Genomic DNA, 18796 nt, shown 5'->3' on the forward strand with positions numbered 1-18796 from the left:
ACAAGACCTCTGTGCATGAATTAATGTCCTGGGAGACATGGTCTGCCAAGGCTGGTCCAAAAAACCTCAAGAGACCTGCACAGAGCCCTGAACTTAACCCCACTGATCACCTTGCAAATGCACTGGAATGCTAACTGTGGCCCATGCCTCCACACCCAACATCAGCCACGTTGGAATATCTTGTGGAAAGCTTTCCAAGAAAGTGGAGTGCAATTATATCAGCAAAGAGAGCACTTAATCTGGAGTGGTATATGTAAAAAAAAACATAGTGCATGTGCGGGTTTGGTGTCCAGAAATCTGTGACCATATAGTGTATAATGCTTCTCATTTGAACTATTACATACTTGACACCAGCGGAGAAGCTGACAACAGGGAAGAAGAGACCGTCTATGTTGAAGCTCTCAAACATGCCTTGAACAGGCTGCCCATTGATTCTAAAGGAGATACTTGGAGCTCCGAGATCCAAACAGCAGCTGACGACATCATCTGAGGTAAGTATGTGCTGGTTTACTGAAGCTACTCTCCGTGGGATTCGACCTGCGGAAGAAACAGAGAGACAAGCATAGAGGACACAGAGTCAAGTCATAGCCTTGAGATTCACATCACTTACACAAGCATTTCACTTGCAAGACATGTGTTTTGAAACAAATCAGACTTCAGACTAAACAGTGACCAATAAAGATAAATAAATTGCATTCTGTTTGGGCTGCAGGAACAAAATAACACAATTTAAGGACCTGCGTCAATGAAAGATTGATCTGCAAACAATCTATTTTAACGCCTACCTGACCACAAGTGAAGTCCATCGAAGCCATAAGAATAGAGGTCATCTCCAACTCCATTCCCTCCCCAGCCCTCTCCTCCCCCGGGATAAGGGGCATAGCCTTTGGAGGAAGCCCACCCGACCCGCAGGTGAGAAGGTTCGCTGGTTACAAAGTGCTCCACTTGGTCTATCATCAGCTCAAAGTACCACTTCTTGTATTGAGCTGAACCTTCTCTCACTCCCAGAAAGATATTAGGTCTCATGCTATCAGTACAGAAAAAGAAACTGTCAGTTTGTGTAAAAATTATAAAAGTAAAATTTTGACTTGAGCTAGTGAACGGTGCAACACTTATAAAACTCATAAAAGTGTTAGAAAGTATTTTAACATGCATTTGTGCCCAGTTAATATTTGTAGCACAATAATGTTATTAGATTTAAAACAGTCAACCATGTATTCCAGCATGGTCTATTAGCAAAAAATAATTTAACTTATATGCTCAACCCTCATGAATTATGTAAAAAAAAAAAAATAATAATAATAATAATAATAATAATAAATAATATTAAGAATAATAATAATAAAATTATTTTACCACAGACCTGTCAAAGTTTCTAATCTGCAGGTAAAACGTTGACTAATTAAGCAATATCACACAAAAGGAAGTGCTGTTGTGCTGAATAGCAGCACAGCTGGTATGCAGCCGATGCTCAGCGCTATAGCATGACTTCATGTGTGATATTGTCTACATACAGCAGTTCCACAAGGACTATTTATTTTTAAAAGATAATGATTTGTTTGTATCTGTTACGTGGTGCGGTATGGAGAGCCGCACCACGAGATGTTATATTGGGTTATAAGAGCCCTGACGCAGGGCTTTAGAGGAAATCAGTGAAATAGGAGGCTGTGAGAGTGCTTGTGATACGCACGGAAGACCTTCCCGTTTGGAGATAGCGTGGGATTATTAATTAAGAGAACTTAAAATGAAACAAATGAAAACTAATAACACAAAATAAACAGAGCTCCGCCGTCTACGTGAGAATGGACGGGGCTCTGGAAAACAAAACAAAAACTATATCCTCTCGGGGCGTTCGCCCTTACCAAGGATTTATGAGGAGAGAGGGGTTGTGTTTTATGCACACTTTATACTTTACCCAAGAGCGCACGCTACACGGCTGCGTGACGCTCTCTCTCTCTCTCTCTCTCGCCGGCGTCTTAAGGAGGCAGAGGCTGGGGCTTTGCCTCTGTCTTTACTTGCGCGCTTTTCTTTTTCTTTCTTTCTCTCTTTCTTTGTCTGTCTTGGCCCTGATACCTTACCGGTGCTACCTAATATTCGCACGAAGTGCGGAGGTATCAGGGCCCTTATATAGACGTGCTGCCAGGTGCGGCTCAATCAGGCTAATTGCCTGACGGCGGCGTTGCCTGGCAGCCGTGTGCATAAATGGCCGCGTCTTTGCCTGTTCAGAACCCCGCATGGTAGCAACCTGCGGATCTGCCCGTTCTGAACAGTTTAAGAGCGGCTCTGCCTTTTGCGCGAGCCGCATCGTTACAGTATCTGTATTTAATCAGTTGTTTATCCTCTACCAACCCCTGACAGTTATTGTAATTAAGGGTTGTGAAAGTACTATGTAGCAAAAAGGCATGGAGTAATACATATAGATAAACGTCTCAGTGCTGTTACCATCTATTATTATCACTCGTAGAATGGCTCTCATCCAATCAGATTATTCGGTCAGAACAAATCGTTGTTTAATTTTCTTAAACATTGTCTTTGATGATAGTGCTGGCGATTATTTAAACTAGAGGTGTTTTATTAATGCACTGAATAAATGTTATTATTTCTATTGAAACTTTAAAAATCTTTTTTAAAGATATAGTTATGGTGACATTACTGTAAATGTGACATTTTCTGGCTGCAAACAGTTATATAATCAATATTCATTGAAATAGATTCAGTTGTCAGTAAAAATCCACAACATTAAAATTAGATTATAAGCGGTTAAAATCACAATAAGTTGTTCAATAATGAATTATGGCTTTTAATAAACGAAAGATTGCTGGGGGATAAGATAAATAAAAAAGTAACATTAGATAAATAAATAATAGGCCTGTGTGCTGTCTTTTTCTCTATAACATCACAATGATGAATGGCACATTTCACCAAGAATCAGCTGTGCAGATACATAATTTCGTCCAGTAACCCCCACAGAGACTTTTTTTCCTTACCTTTGAACATCATTGACCAGCCGTGTCTGGAGTAACAGGTCTCGTTTTGGGAGAAGGTGATCACAGATAAGGTTCTGATTTGCTCTTACGGCCACTCCGTTACAAACACACAGTGAGCACAGAACATCCAGGATCTTATAATAAACATGAAGGAACAAAATAGGGGAATTAAACACAGTGGGCGCAGCATGATGTGATGATACTCCTATATATAATCGAGACATCTACAGTACCTTAAATCCTTTATTTCCAAAGTATATCTTCAGCTTGCTAACCAGATAAGCTACTACATATTCTGAAATCTGATACTGTACAGTATATGGATGATACAAACGGTGTCTCATTAATATTTTACATGCAGGAAGCAATTCTATACTTTAACTAAAAACTCCATGTTGTTTTCTTTCTCAGTAGTGTTATACAATAGCCATGTAAAAGGCACAACTGGAAATTAAGAAGTGAAAAAATTATACATTTCAAAGCCCGATCTCCAGTTTATCCCAAAGCGCCAGTATCCAGTATAAATTCTCAGAAACTCATAAAAAAGTCACAAATGTTTAGGTCTGATTTAAGATCAGATTGAGTTGTTGGACAGTATTTCATCATTAAAGGAAAAGCACTCACTGTTAATTACTCTTAAATAAACATTAATTTAGCTTAATTATCATTTATGATAATGCTCTGTTTTGCTAAAGTGAAACAGCAGAATCTCACCTTGTGGTTTCGACCATGTTTGTACAGTAGCGAGATTATAGATTTGATATGTCCTCTCTGAATGATGTTAAGTGCCTCTGGGCTTTCAATTAAAATGCAGTGAAGAACCTCTAGGATCCCTGAAGCACAGAAACAGTCATTAAAACTCAAATGCAGGGGAATCAATAGGAAGACAACAGAAGAAAATTGTCTTTTATAGTGATGATGCAATAAATATCCCATAAAATATACACCACCTTCCAAACAAATTTAATGTGCACGTAGGTGTATGGAGTTATATACTGCCAAGGCAGCCAAATCAAATCTGTCACACTGACACCAAAGAATACAATTTACACAATGAGTAATATTCAGAAAACAGAATGAAGACTAAATTTGTTTAAATCTATTTGCAAGTGACAGTTATGGGAAAGCGTCTGTTCTACCTGAGGATGATTCGAGTCTCTCCAGCTTGCTGACCAGCCAGTCCAGGTTTTGGGAGAATTGTGTGCAGTTATTTCTATTACCTCGGATCAAAGCAGCTAAAAATGAAATGGCAAAAATAAAGATGGAGATGAATTGTTAACGAACCATTACATGAGAAACTCTCTAAACCTTCATCTCTTAAATAAAAAAAACAAATCCTCAAGATTATTACCTTGCTGGAAGACAATTTTGCAATTTTATTTGACATCACTCTCATTCCAAGGACAGATCAAGCATCAAGCACATACTCAATCAGCTCTGCTTTCATGTATACACTGATCAGCCATAACAATAAAACAGAAAACATTAAGCTCAATACTATTTAGGATCCCTTTGTGCTGTGGTGCATGGGGTGTTCTGATCATAGCCAGCAATGACTTTCCAGAAATTTGTGCTATGTTGGCTTTTCTGTGAGATCAGACCAGATGGGCTAGTTTTTGCTCCTGTGATCCTGTCAACAGTTCACTGGTATATAATTGATGATACAAAGGTATTCAATTCATCTCTCAATGGTGTTAATGTTATGGCTGATCGGTGTATATACTGTATGTGCAGAATGTACCCCGCAAAATATGTTGCCATTATTATTACTAGTATTTTATTTTATTCTTTTTAGATTTGAATATACCAAACGTTAACATCCATAGAAGTGAGAATTTCAAAGAAATTTCTGATTTTCAATCTGAAAATTAATGCGGGTCAGTCTAAGTGGCAACTGTCCCAGCTTTCTACCATTAACATAATGTTAAACAATTTAAAGAAAATAATAAAACATCAACACAGTCATGACCTGGATAACATAGACCTTCTGAAAGACATGTGTATGCTGTATGTCTAGATAAGTTGTTGCTCTTAAAGACACTAAAGTCAAGAAAGTATTAATAATGTGGTTATAGCAAAACCTTACTTCCCCAAAAATGTTTGACAAAATTTGGAGCCTGCATTCCATCATATTACTAATGTAATTTATCTCTGTAATCTTGCCTGCATGTCAATACATCATATACTGTCAATGACCTAAGCCTACTGGTGCATAAGTGAGTATAAAGATACAGTAAGTAATACAGTAATACAGAAGCCTACAGTACTATCAAGGTCAAATAGCCCTGGCCAGTTAGAAATGGAGAATAAGACTGTGCATCTAAAATCTGTGTTCTTGTACGCACATGCTGCCAGCTGAAGACTGCAGTTGAGATGTGGCTAGCAAACTAATTCTCCTTTTTTAGCATAACCATCGTCGTGTGAAGGATACAGAGCTGAGGTCTTAACTAGCAGTAAGATGCGAAATTTCCCAATAGGCAACAGAAACACCCAGAGCAGAATGTCAATAAAAGTGTCCAAGTCTTCATAAAATATAGACCTAAAAATTTACATTTGGATTTACCACATGTCTGTTTGTCATATGCATTTGTCTACATATTTGCATAAATGCATTGAAGATTGGAATTTATCACATACAGTACAGTACTTTACATAGAGTGTAAAGCAATGCATTATATCTCAAGTCTCATGGATAAGCATTACGGTACTACCCCTACTACCACACACACACACACACACACACACACCAATATTAACCTGCCTGGTAAAGGAAATGGTATTGACTTGCTCATTACAGTGGCATTGATGGATCAGAGCACCCTTAACAAGTGGCAGATTTTGATGGCTAGACGATTGAATCAGAGCTCCTCCTTATCGGCAGACCTTGTGGGGTTGCTTATATGTACAGTAGGGGTTAGTGCCCAATGAATATACAATGGGGCAGAACAGTATTTAGTCAGCCACCAATTGTGCAAGTTCTCTCACTTAAAAAGATGAGTGAGGCCTGTAATTTTCATTATAGGTATACCTCAACTATGAGAGACAAAATAAGAAAAAAAAAATCCAGAAAATCACATTGTAGGATGTTTAATGAATTAATTGGTAAACGAGCTGTCAAAGGACACCAGAAACAAAATTGTAGACATACACCAGGCTGGGAAGACTGAATATGCAATAGTTAAGCAGCTTGGTGTGAAGAAATCAACTGTGGAAGCAATTATTAGAAATAAAAAGACATACAAGACCACTGATAATCTCCCGCGATCTGGGGCTCTATGCAAGATCTTACCCCGTGGGGTCAAAATGATTACAAGAAATGTGAGCAGAAATCCCAGAACCACACAGGGAGACCTAGTGAATGAACTACAGAGAGCTGGGACCAAAGGAACAAAGGCTACCATCAGTAACACACTGCACTGCCAGGGACTCGAATCCTGCAGTGCCAGACGTGTCCCCCTGCTTAAGCCAGTATATGTCCAGGTCCGTCTGAAGTTTGCTAGAGAGCATTTGGATAATCCAGAAGAGGATTGGGAGAATGTCATATGGTCAGATGAAACCAAAATAAAACTTTTTGGTAAAAACTCAACTCGTTGTGTTTGGAGGAGTAAGAATGCTTGCATCCAAAGAACACCATCCACTGTTTTTCTGCAAAGGGACCAAGACGACTGATCCGTGTAAAAGAAAGAACGAATGGGGCCATGTATCGTGAGATTTTGAGTAAAAACCTCCTTGCATCAGCAAGGGCATTGAAGATGAAACGTAAACACAAAACACTTCGTTAGAGGAGATCTGCATGGAGGAATGGGCCAAAATACCAGCAACAGGGTGTGAAAACCTTGTGAAGACTTACAGAAAACATTTGACCTCTGTCATTGCCAACAAGGGTATATAAATTATATATTTAAATAAAGGTATTTTATTTTGTTAAAAATAAAACATAAATACATTGTTATTGACCAAATACTTATTTTCCACCATAATTTGCAAATAAATTCTTTAAATCCTACAATGTAATTTTCTGGATTTTTTTTAGAATAGATAGAGCACTGTCACTGTTGTTTGTAAGGGTTCGAAAGTACATCAGTTGCCATATCAGACACTGATGAGGATAGACAGCATACTTCATCATGGATTCAGGAGCCATCTGTTGAGAAAACATCTCAGCTGAACAGTATGTGTGATCATAAGTCACTGTAGTCCCCGTAGGGGGGGGAAAAGCTCTTTTATTATATTAAACCTTGTATGCTGACCTAGAAAAGCAAAGTAAAATGGAAGTAATGTATGTACATGTGTGTGCACATATGGAAAACTTTCTTTATAAAAGAAAAATAATAGTAAACAAACAGCACTACAAAAAAAATCACACCTATAAGAAAATATGAGTAGCAATCTATATATACTGTTGAACAAGACAATTTTAATCTTCAGGTTTTTACCCTTTATTTATGAAAAAATAAAAGCACAAACCTGTGGTTACCCAGTGAGTGACACTGCTTATAAACACTATTTATACTGCATATAGACACTGCTACTTCTTCTCCCTCTCTCTTACATAAAAACACACCCAACTTCTTGGGAACCTACCGGTAAATTTACTCAAAATTATAATCTTTAAAGATTTCAATATCAAAACAAAAAAAAACTCATTTCTCATCCTCATTTCTTTCTAAACTCCTACACACTACTGGAATCGTTTTTTGCATTATACTGTCTTACCCAGGAGCTCATAGAGCAGATTGAGAATGTCTTTCCAAGCTGTGCCAGCTTCCTGTCCCACACATTCCCCAAAGTGTGCTGCACTGTTGTAGACACTCAAACGATCAATGCAGTTAGACACCAATGTTAGCATCCCCTAGGACAGAAGAAGACAAAGAGAGACGAAGGAAGAGTAAGAAAGGTCAAGGAAGAGACCTCTGCTGTCACATTGACCATATGTGTCTTCTTTTCCCCAGAGTACTGCTCTGAGCTCGGGCTTTCTGGAGAGATCGAAGCCATGACACAAAGTGAAACAGAAGATACTCACCAGGAGTGTAAGCCAAAATCATTTCTTTTATCTGTTTAGTGTATCTGTACTTTTTTGAACCAAAAGTGTGGATCAAACACACTGTAGTTTGCCCCAAATCAGGGAACTAATGTTCATAATATTTTATTAAATTTACCCACTTACTCTTTTTCTATACCTCTTTATCCTGTACAGAGGGTTGTGGGGGTCTGAAGCCTATCCCAGAAGATTTAAGGGTACGAGGGGTACGGACCCTGGAGGTGCAAGGCGACAGTGCTAACCACTAAGCCACCGTGTCGCCTATTCCTTTAGAAATGTTTTTGTTATTCCACTTAGAAAAAACAGAAAAGTTCCATTTGATGTCTTTAACTGGTATTTAACGAGCATCTTATTTTTCAATATTTTTTTCATTTAACAACAATGCAACAAAAGGCTAAGATATGTTGCCCTGTGCACAGCATAACTAAAAATGTAAAAAGTAGTTCTTTTAATATTGTTTTGGTTATTTGCATAGAAATTTGGTTTAGTATTAAAGCTCAGTACCATTATTTAGGTCGGGCTATTGAAACAAACAACTAACATTACATTAAAATGCTTAATATGGCATTTTCTGAATTTTAGAGTATGGTTGTGGGGGACTGCTTATTCATTTTCCAACATACTGTATGAATGAGTTTAGGTGCTGACGTTGTTTGAGGAGGCCTGGAGAGTATTCACCTTTTACGTTAATCCCAAAGGTTTTCAGTGAAGTCGAGGTCAGAGCTTTGTTCAGGCAACTCAAGGTCTTCTGTTCTAACCTTGGAAACCCATATATCATGAATGACACTTTGTGCACACGGGCGTTGTCATGGTAAAACATGTCTGTGCTGCTTAAGCGTGATTTATGGCGCTGCGTCAATTCCATGCCGCATACCCTACGAAACAGCCTGACGTGCTCCTCCACATAAAAGTAACTACACATTGCAGCGACTCAGACTGCAACAACTGTAATTGGTCCACCTGGTAGCAACACATTTCCGGCTTCTTCTACAGCTGTTCGGCTGAATCTAAGTTGCAGTGATCTCAGTAAAACTAACTGTTGTTTAACATCTTTTTGCTTAAAATCCAACAAGATTCACTCAGTTTCATTTGCAACAGAGTGGCAAAGGGCCTCAGGACAGTGGCATAGAACCCACACTGGCTAACAAAGGTGTGTTGGTGTAATTGTAAAGCAATACAGACACACCAGTGCACAAGAACAAATTACATCCTGTAATATTATAAAAGACATCATACTGTAAAAGACTTTTTACACTATGATGCTTCAGCTTTGTGGCAATGGTTGCATTTTGCATTAGGTGTCCACAAGCCTTATAGTCAATTTCTCTGGATGCAAAGCAAAACCGGGTTTTGTTATGATTGACATGTGGAGTTATCAATCATAACATTGTTTTTTTAGATTAAACATTGTTTATTTAAATTGTTCAACTGCTAATTATTGTATTTACATTTGGAATGGCCCATTTTATTATATAAGTTAAAGTCAGTCATTATACAATTGATAGGTGTAGGGCTGAAACGATTCCTCGAGTTAATCGAGTAATTCGATTACAAAAAATGATGATATCTTTTTTTAGTTTTTTTTTAGAAATTATGGCACTGTAATGCACTTTATTCATCTCAGGCAACTTTAATATCCCTAATCTCACCTACGTGGTTTTGCGCGGTGGCCGGAAGTACCATGTATCATGATTCACCGCGAGTTTTGCCGTTGCGATTATGTTTCCATCTTTCCACGCAAAAATTTTACGTTTAAGCCGCCTTAAAAAAATGTTTAAACATGTTTAATTTTTTTGGTGGACCTCGCAGAACTTCGCGGAACGTCGGCGGGCAGTCGCGGCGACTCACGGTGCCTAACACTGCATCTGACTCGCGAGTCAAACCGCATAAATGAGATAGGGGTATAAGCTATTCCTTGTATTGTGAATAATGACAATGTTTATTTTTGATAAAATGCTGTATGCAGTTAAAAAATAAAAGTAGATTTTTCTAAACAGTAAACCAATTAATCTTTGTTTCTCTTATATATTTTACATTGCTGTTTAATTAAGCAAAAGTACATTTTATCGGATTACTTGATTAATCGATTAACTTTTTGGTAGAATACTCGATTACTAAAATATTCGATAGCTACAGCCCTAGATAGGTGTAGTACACAGTAGGCAACACCTAGCTTAGAAAAATAAGTAGGACCCTCAGCTTGCTTTATTCACTACAGAAATTACCTCAATAAAACTGTCATTATAAAATGGATGCACAAAATTACAAAGGTGGCTTGTCCAAACCTGCCTGAAAGCTAGCGAGGAAACTGACCTCCTGTTTGAAGAGGTTCTGACGGTTCTTCAGTGATCGCAGCTTGATCTGCTTCTCCTCATGCTCCAGCTCGGCATCAGGGAGTTGAAAATATGTAATGAGGTCATTAAGGGTCTGCAGAACCTCATCAATGGGGAGAACAACAGCTGAGCGATTCTTCCCAGCAAGATTATCCAGGTCTCTGAGATGTAAGTGCCAAGAGATCAGATTTGATGATAATGTGGCAAAAGAATGTAATGAGCACGTTGTAATGAGGTATACAGTATAACATTCCACACAGGTAAAAAAAATAAAGGTTGTTATGTTCAAAATCAAATATTAGATTAGTTACAACTACAACTGTACATGGATATTATAATGTACGTAGACAAGTTACTGTGAACAAGTGCTGTGTGCCACCATTTTCACTGATATGCCTATACAGTATGTTCAGATTCCCCGCACACCTTTTGCATTAATGTAAGCTTTCCACACTCTTGGCAGCAAGCCTCATAAGCCTCATGAGGTAGTCATTTAATGGTATTTTAACAACATTGAAGGAATTAAATAACCTAGAGGTGTGTTTGGGGTCATATTCTGTTGGAAAACAAATGATGGTCCCACTAATGATGGAATGGCATGTCGCTGCAAAATGCTGTGGTAGCCATGCTGGCACACTAATGTGCCCTTCATTTTGACCACCAACAGTGTCACACTTCCTCCTCCATGCTTAACAGTGGGAACCACACATTCAGGAGCCATCCTTTCACCCTCTCCACAGTATATCTAACAAAGACATACTTTGGACTCATCAGACCAAAGCACAGTTTTCCACTGATATAATGTCCATTACTTGTGTTTACTCTAAGTCTCATCTGCTTGATGTTCTTCTGACTTTTTGCCACAATTTGACCATGAAGGCCTGTCTCACACAGTCTCCTCTGAACAGTGGATGTTGAAATATGTCTGCCGCTTGACCGGCAAGAAACATTTATCAGGGCTCTAATATGAGGTGCTGTAAATCGACAGTTTCTGAAGCTGATAATTGTAATAAACGTATCCTCTGCAGTAGAGGTAGCTCTTGGTCTGCCTTTCCTGAGATGTGCTTTATTATTCCAAAAGGGAAATTTTAACATTAAAGCAGTCAGTTCACAACTTATACAACAACATACAAGTAACAAGGTGTAGAGTAACATTAAGGCCATGTTAAAACTCCTGATGCAACCCTCTCATTTTATCAAGGCTTGGGACTGAGACCACATCCAGTGGCTGAGGTTTGGCCTTTGGCTGGGAATTAAAATTTTATCAAATAATATAAAATTTGTAATGCAGCCGTTATGTATTCTCAGCCCAGGGGCAATGACCTTCATCTCAAATTCAACTTATAAATGCATTAAAATGGTAAAGTTATTAAAGATATACCATTAGCATTACTATATGCCCTCACTATGAACTATGATAATATGGATGCCATTTCTCCAAAAGACAACCACATGATAATGGAAAAAGCATAGAATTGTCCAATACCTGATGAAATGACTGAAGAGTCTGGTGGTGTTGCGGATGATACGTGCGGCACGTGATTCTTCATGCTGACAGCGTTGAAGTGTGAAGCCATCATCCATGTGTCCTTCCGCATGGAGACATGCCTTATGGAAATCAAAGCAGAAGTGAGAAGGAGCTTATAAGATTCAATCATCCTGAAAAGCAACAACTGGCGAATCTATTATTGCATTGATGTAATCGCAAGAATGTGGCTGAAACTGAATTTGTATCGACTGGCCACGTCATCACATCTAACACCTAAGCAAATAAAAAAGTGAAAACAGTATAATAGTGCGAAAATATTATTTCTCAAAAATCAATGTGGAGAATACATGGAAGTGACTCACTCGTCTCTTGAGAGGCCCCAATCGTGTTGATTTCACATCTGGTGCCTGGTACGAGAGCCACAGGCCAGTGGCCACGTGCATGATGAAACAGAGAGAGTCTCCATATTTAATCTCAGGCACCCCCATGCCCTCAACATCTTTCTTTAGACTCGACTCCAGCTTCTCCTGCAGCATCATAAAGATTTTTCTTTTCATCCGAATTGACAAATTCATGCTTTCAATAGTTTTTAAACATCAGCATTGCCAAGTAAGGCTTTTACTTTGCAAATTATTTCTATGACTTATATAAAGTTAACACAGAGTTTTACAGGACATGTTCAAGACAAACTATTTACTGTTTATGGTAATCCCAGTCTGATTAAAATTACAGAAATATAAATTCATGTCAATTAACTTATACATATAATACCATTTAATCAAACTGTTACTGTAGATTTCAACTGAGTACTCTGATATAGTGCATAACAGCACTGGGACTTTTAACTTTATGTCTCACTCTATGTCACAGATGTTCTAAAAACCACTGATGACACTAAATTTCATTTGTAATCACGGGTGAAATTAGGTTTATATCGTCTGTAGTCCTGGAAAGAGGGGAGAACGGCTGCCTGCCAAAACCCACATTCAAAACCAGTCAAGGAAACACTTTCAACAAAAAAAACGTCTGATAATGTAATGCCATCTTAAACAACACTTTGTCTCCCTCAAAACTGTTGCTAAGTCATTCCGAATTGTCTCTGAATAATCTGTGTGATTTTATGCCAGAGGAAAACTGATGCTTCAAAAAGGAATAAGAGAAAATATTTTAGGACTGTCCACCACCTCCATGGTTTATTCTTCTCACTTTTTGGCTACATAGTACTGCCAAGAATTTCAAACTACTTTCACCCCTATTAATTTCCAGTCGCTAAGGAATATGTGTTGGCTGGACAAAATAACTAGTTAAATAATCAAACAAATCAATAGGTTACTTGCGTAACCCCGGTTCTCTGATAGCATTAAGTGAGGTGTCTCACTAAGGGATACGCCCCTTCCGCGTATTCTTCAGAAGTCCTATTACACTACGCCAGCCCCAATTGGCTGGCAGACGTGACGCTGTGTCTGGGAGTGACCTCCCCCCCCTCCGTATAAAAGGGGCAGCACAGCGTCACTTCGCTATTCAAAACAAGCAACCTCTTCCTCGCTTCACACAGCAAGGAGGGTCATCTGGTGAGACACCTCACTTAATGCTATCAGAGAACCGGGGTTACGCAAGTAACCTATTGTTCTCTTTCAAGCATACGTTTCGGTGTCTCACTATGGGATATTCTAACTCCCGTATTGTCAGATAGCCTGTCTTGAAGTCTTCTGCCAACCATACCCAAAGCCTTTAGGGCTGAACGAGTTTTAGTCTTTAGAATCTGTCCCTACGCTCAGTACTGCATGAGCTAAAGTCTGAGCTGTAACGTCCAGTTTGTAAAATCTGGCAAATGTGTGCGGAGATGACCAGCTCGCCGCTTTACATATGTCCTGTAACGTGATTCCCTTAAAAAGAGCCCAGGAACTTGACATTCCCCTTGTCGAGTGCGCGCGTACGCCAGTTGGGGGTTCTAGACCCTTGCTGGAATAAGCCAATGAAATCGCTTCCACTATCCAATGTGATAAGCGCTGTTTAGTGATCGGCTTCCCTGTACGAGGTTTCGTCCAAGAAACGAACAGCTGATCACTTTCCCTTAGCCCTCTGGTCCGCTCTGTATAAATGCGCAGAGCGCGCACAGGGCACAGCGTGTTTAGCTTTTGCTGCTCTGATGAAGCAAAAGGAGGTGGATGGAAGGCCCTTAACTCAAAAGGGCTTATCGCACTAATGACTTTAGGCATGAATGCCGGGTTAGGTTTCATAATTACTCCCGCATCCCCGGACATGAACTGTAAGCATGCTGGATGCACAGAAAGAGCATGAATCTCGCTCACGCGCTTCGCTGAGACCAAAGCTACTAATAGTGCAGTCTTAAAAGACAGTGCCTTGAAATCAGCCTTGTCTAGTGGTTCAAATGGGGACATAGACAATGCATCAAGCACCAACCCCAAATCCCATGATGGGGTAAGTGGTTTAGAGACCGGCAGGGCGCGGCGCGCGCCCCTCATGAATCTGCATATCAAAGGATGTTGTCCCACTGTTTTATCATCAAAACCAATGTGACAAGCCGATATAGCAGCCAGAAACACTTTTATGGTTGAGAACGCTTTGCCTTTGTCTATCATTTCCTGAAGGAATGAAAGAACTACTGCCACTGAACACTGAAAAGGAATCTCGTGTCTAGTTGCGCACCAGCGTTCGAACACATTCCATTTACAATCATAAAGAGATCTAGTTGATGCCGCCCTGGCATTCTGTATGGTTTTGATAACACTGTCGGGTAGACCAGTTTTACTTAAGTTGGACCACTCACTGGCCAGGCCCATAGTGCCAGTCGTTCCGGATGAGGATGGAAGATTTCCCCCTCCTCTTGTGACAGAAGGTCTCTGCGCTGCGGGAGAGACCACGGCTTGTCGTACAGCATATGTATAATCTCCGCAAGCCAGTGTTTCCCCGGCCATCTCGGGGCTATTAGTATTAGTCTCATACCTTCCTCCCTTACTCTGCAGAGTGTTGGTGATATGAGCGCTATCGGTGGGAATGCGTATAGGAGAGTGCGAGGCCACTCGTGTGCTAGCGCGTCTATTCCCAGGGGCGCGCTCTGGTCCTTCAGGGAAAAGAACAGGTGACACTGGGCATTGTCCTGGGACGCGAACAGATCCACTGTCGCTCTGCCATACATGCCCCAGATCTGTTCGATCACTTCTCTGTTCAGTTTCCACTCCCCGTAGAGGGGATTTCCCCTGGACAGCAGATCCGCGCCCCGATTCATCACACCCTGTACGTGTGTCGCTCTCAGGGATAGAAGGTTGACACTGCCCCATAGGATCAGTCTGCGTGCTAACGTGTGCAGAAGGAGTGATCTGAGGCCTCCCTGACGATTTATGTAGGCTACAACTGTCGTGTTGTCCGTTCTCACAAGGACATGTTCTCCTTTCAGAAAAGGAAGAAAATGCTTTAGCGTCAGAAAAACAGCTAGCATTTCTAGATAGTTTATGTGAAGATTGGTCATATGCTGACCCCATCTCCCATTCACTATTCTGCCCTCGTGAATGCCCCCCCAACCGGACAGCGACGCGTCCGTCGTTATTATCTTCCTGTGCCGAACTACACCCATGGATACCCCTTGAGTCAGGAAGTTCGGGCGTTTCCATTGGCGCAGTGCCAGAACTGCCTCTGACGTCACTCTTACCCTTTTCCGTGAGTGACGTACCGGGTCCAGCCCTTGGGACGCTACCCAGCGCTGGAATTCCCTCATATGTAGTCTCCCTAGCGGGATAACCATCAGGGCTGAGGCCATCAGTCCTAATAATCTGAGGCATGTACGAAAGGAAACCTTGTTTCCCCTCTGAAAGTGGGTCATGCAACAGGTGAATCTTTTCACCCTGTCTGCCGATAGTCGCGCCCTGAAGTTCACTGAGTCCAGCGACAGTCCCAGATACACTATGGACCGTGTGGGAGTGAGAACACTCTTTTCTGTGTTCAATCTTAGCCCCAGTTTCTGTATATGTTCCAGAAGTATCGCTGTGTGCTCTCTCGCTTCTTGTTCCGAGCGAGCTGTCACAAGCCAATCGTCTATGTAAGTAGCGAGACGAATGCCTTTCTCCCTGAGCGGGGTGAGCACCGCTTCTGTACATTTTATAAATACTCTGGGGCTGAGGGACAAGCCGAATGGTAGCACCAGATATTCGTATACCACACCAAGGAAGGCAAATCTCAGAAACTTCCTGTGTGGCGGGTATATCTTTATGTGAAAATATGCGTCCTTCAGATCGATTGATGTGAACCAATCTCCCTGGCGCACTATTTGTAGGAGTGTAGAATGCGTGAGCATTCTGAATTTGTATCTCCTTAGGTATACGTTCAGCGCACGTAGATCTAGTATTGGGCGGAGGGCTTGGGTTCCCTTCTTTGGGACGAGAAAATATCTCGAGTAAAACCCGCTGTGGCTCTCCTCTGGTGGAACCACTCTTATTGCCTTTTTGTTCAACAGAGAGGAAATTTCCTCCTGAAGGACATGCTTCAACTCCCCCTTCACCTGGGAATGAATTATCCCTTTGAATTTTGGAGGGGAAGTTGCGAATTGCAGTCTGTACCCGAATTGTATTGTCTTTAATACCCAGCGGGACTGCGTGCATTCTTGCCAGCTGCGTATCTGCAGTGTTCTGGCGCCCTCGCGCGGCTGAGTCACGGACGGTTCTGTGGTCTGTACTGCGCATGCGCGGGCACTTAGCGTTTGACAGAATCTGTGTGATCCATCACCTCTGTGAGAGCGACAGCTCCCCGAGGTGACGTTATATTTTGGTTTATTGATATGTTTTGCAACATTTTTTGGGGAGATATATTTTTTGATATTTTTTGGGGGTTCAGTAAAAGCTTTATTGGGGTTTGAACGTGAGACATGCTTGTGATACATTGATGTATGTACACTGCTGCACCGTTCCTCTTTCGCTTTACTGTCTTGCCCCTGGCCCACCCGGGCTCTCCCCTCCACACAGAACAACTTCGGACCTCGGAACTCGTCCTTTTCAACATTTGAGGGTCGGGAACTAGCGAAATGGGGGGCTGTTGGTTCCCTTCCCGAGGAAAGACCCCATCAAACGGCCTTCTTCTTCCTCCTCACTCCCTGAAGATGGGGTTGAGGATGAGGATGGGGTTGAGGAGCAGGCTGTGCCGTCTGAGTTGCCGCTGGCGGATAGTTTCTTCTCTGCCAGGGAGATCTTTGCTCTGCGACTCCGCCTTGGCCAGCTGAACTTGTGTTCGGCCTCTGCCGTTTGGGGATGCGATAACTGGGGGAAGGGCGGGCTGTGACCTGTGCGAAGGTCTGCCTGAGTGGCGGGGGGGGTGCCGCCTGTGCCTTCCTGGGCATACAAAGCTGTAGCGCCTCGTCATCCCTCTTTTTCTCCTCACATCTCTTTTGCATCAGGGTGAGAGCCGAGCCGAAGATTCCGTCAGCCACCACTGGTGCATCTAAGATAGACTCTTTCTCTCTGTCGGAGAGATTCGCCAAGTTGAGCCACCGGCCTCTCTCCTGAATGACCATCGTGGCCATTGCTTTCCCCGCGGCTTGTACCGCGCACCTCTGAAGCCTCAGAGAGAGATCTGTCACTATACAGATCTCCTCCCATTGTGTCTGACCTGGTGTGGCCGAGGCTTCGTCCTGCAGCTCCGCTTGGTACGCGGTCAGCAGAGAGGTCGCGTTTAGAGCTCTGACGCAGAGCGCGACTGCCTTGTATGCGCGTTCCGTCATGTTTGACTGGAAGCGCTCCGTTTTCGACGGCAACGACGGATTTGCAGCCGCCGTGTGTCTCGGGAGCAAGTGCGCAGCCACTAACCGTTCCATAGGGGGCATCCTGAAAAGTCCCTCTCTTTCCATGCCCTCCACGTCGAGTGCAGATCCCCCCTGCACTGGCGTCTTGCTCGTAAACGGTTTTTCCTTCCATGTCACCGCGAGCTCCTCCAGGAGCTCTGGGAAGACTGGAAGGAGCTGCCGTGCCGCCCGTTTCGCTCTCGGCAGCCTCTTACCTTCGTATCGAGACTTTGCAGTCTCTGCCACTACAGTCGGCCACTGAATATTCAGCTTTTCCGCGGCGCGTTTGCACACGTCCTGCAGGTCGACGCTCAGGAGCGGGGATGGTGCCCCTTCCATAGCTTCAGCGGCTCCTGTCGCGGCAAGAGGCTGTGCTGAGTGCACGGGTGGAAGGAAAGGAGAGTCCTCGAGATCCTCCTCTTCCTCAGAAAGGAGAAAGTCGGACTGACCCTCTTCCTCGAAGTCTAGCGCGCCTTCCTCTTCGTCAGTGCTGAGCACACTGGGTAGAGGGGCGCAGACGTCGAGCTGTTCACCCCAGGATAAGGCTGCCGTGGTGGGCAGCTCCACAGGGATGGATACCTGTGGGGTGGCAGCTGGAGTGGGGCTAGGTAAGAGGAGTGGGTCGAGGCCCGACAGGCTGGCTTGGCGCGCTAGCCTGCGACGAAGGCTCTTCGCGGTGAAGCGTGCGCAGTGTTCGCATGAACCGGGGTTGTCTAGCGCTAGTTGCGCATGTTTCAGCCCAAGACATGACGAGCAGACCTGGTGTGTGTCTTTGCTCGAAATTTTGTTCCCACAAACACAAATACGCACGTCTCCTCCCTCTCTAGCCTTAGCGGTCTGCGTTGCTGCAGCCATATTGCTTTTAAACGGTCCTAGAATCAACTGGAGTGTCGATAAAAGGAGCTAGGCGAAAGACGGTGTGGTGACCAGTCGTTCTGAAAGATAGGCTTCTGGTGTGAAGCGAGAAGAGGTTTTTGAATAGCGAAGTGACGCTGTGCTGCCCCTTTTATACGGAGGGGGGGGAGGTCACTCCCAGACACAGCGTCACGTCTGCCAGCCAATTGGGGCTGGCGTAGTGTAATAGGACTTCTGAAGAATACGCGGAAGGGGCGTATCCCTTAGTGAGACACCGAAACGTATGCTTGAAAGAGAACCTAA

General features: G+C 42.4%; 1 protein-coding gene across 1 annotated transcript in view; it reads right to left on the minus strand.

Moving 5' to 3' along the window:
• The window catches only part of LOC128535777 (ryanodine receptor 3), a 196135-nt gene that overhangs the window by 108276 nt on the left and 69063 nt on the right, over positions 1–18796 (minus strand). The window contains 9 exon segments of the mRNA XM_053509826.1: positions 345–537; positions 786–1027; positions 2988–3121; positions 3702–3820; positions 4127–4222; positions 7704–7839; positions 10342–10522; positions 11848–11969; positions 12213–12377. Of these exon segments, the coding sequence (XP_053365801.1) occupies positions 345–537; positions 786–1027; positions 2988–3121; positions 3702–3820; positions 4127–4222; positions 7704–7839; positions 10342–10522; positions 11848–11969; positions 12213–12377 (1388 nt within the window).

The sequence above is a fragment of the Clarias gariepinus genome, chromosome 13, assembly GCF_024256425.1.
Source record: "Clarias gariepinus isolate MV-2021 ecotype Netherlands chromosome 13, CGAR_prim_01v2, whole genome shotgun sequence".
Taxonomy (NCBI): Eukaryota; Metazoa; Chordata; class Actinopteri; order Siluriformes; family Clariidae; genus Clarias; species Clarias gariepinus.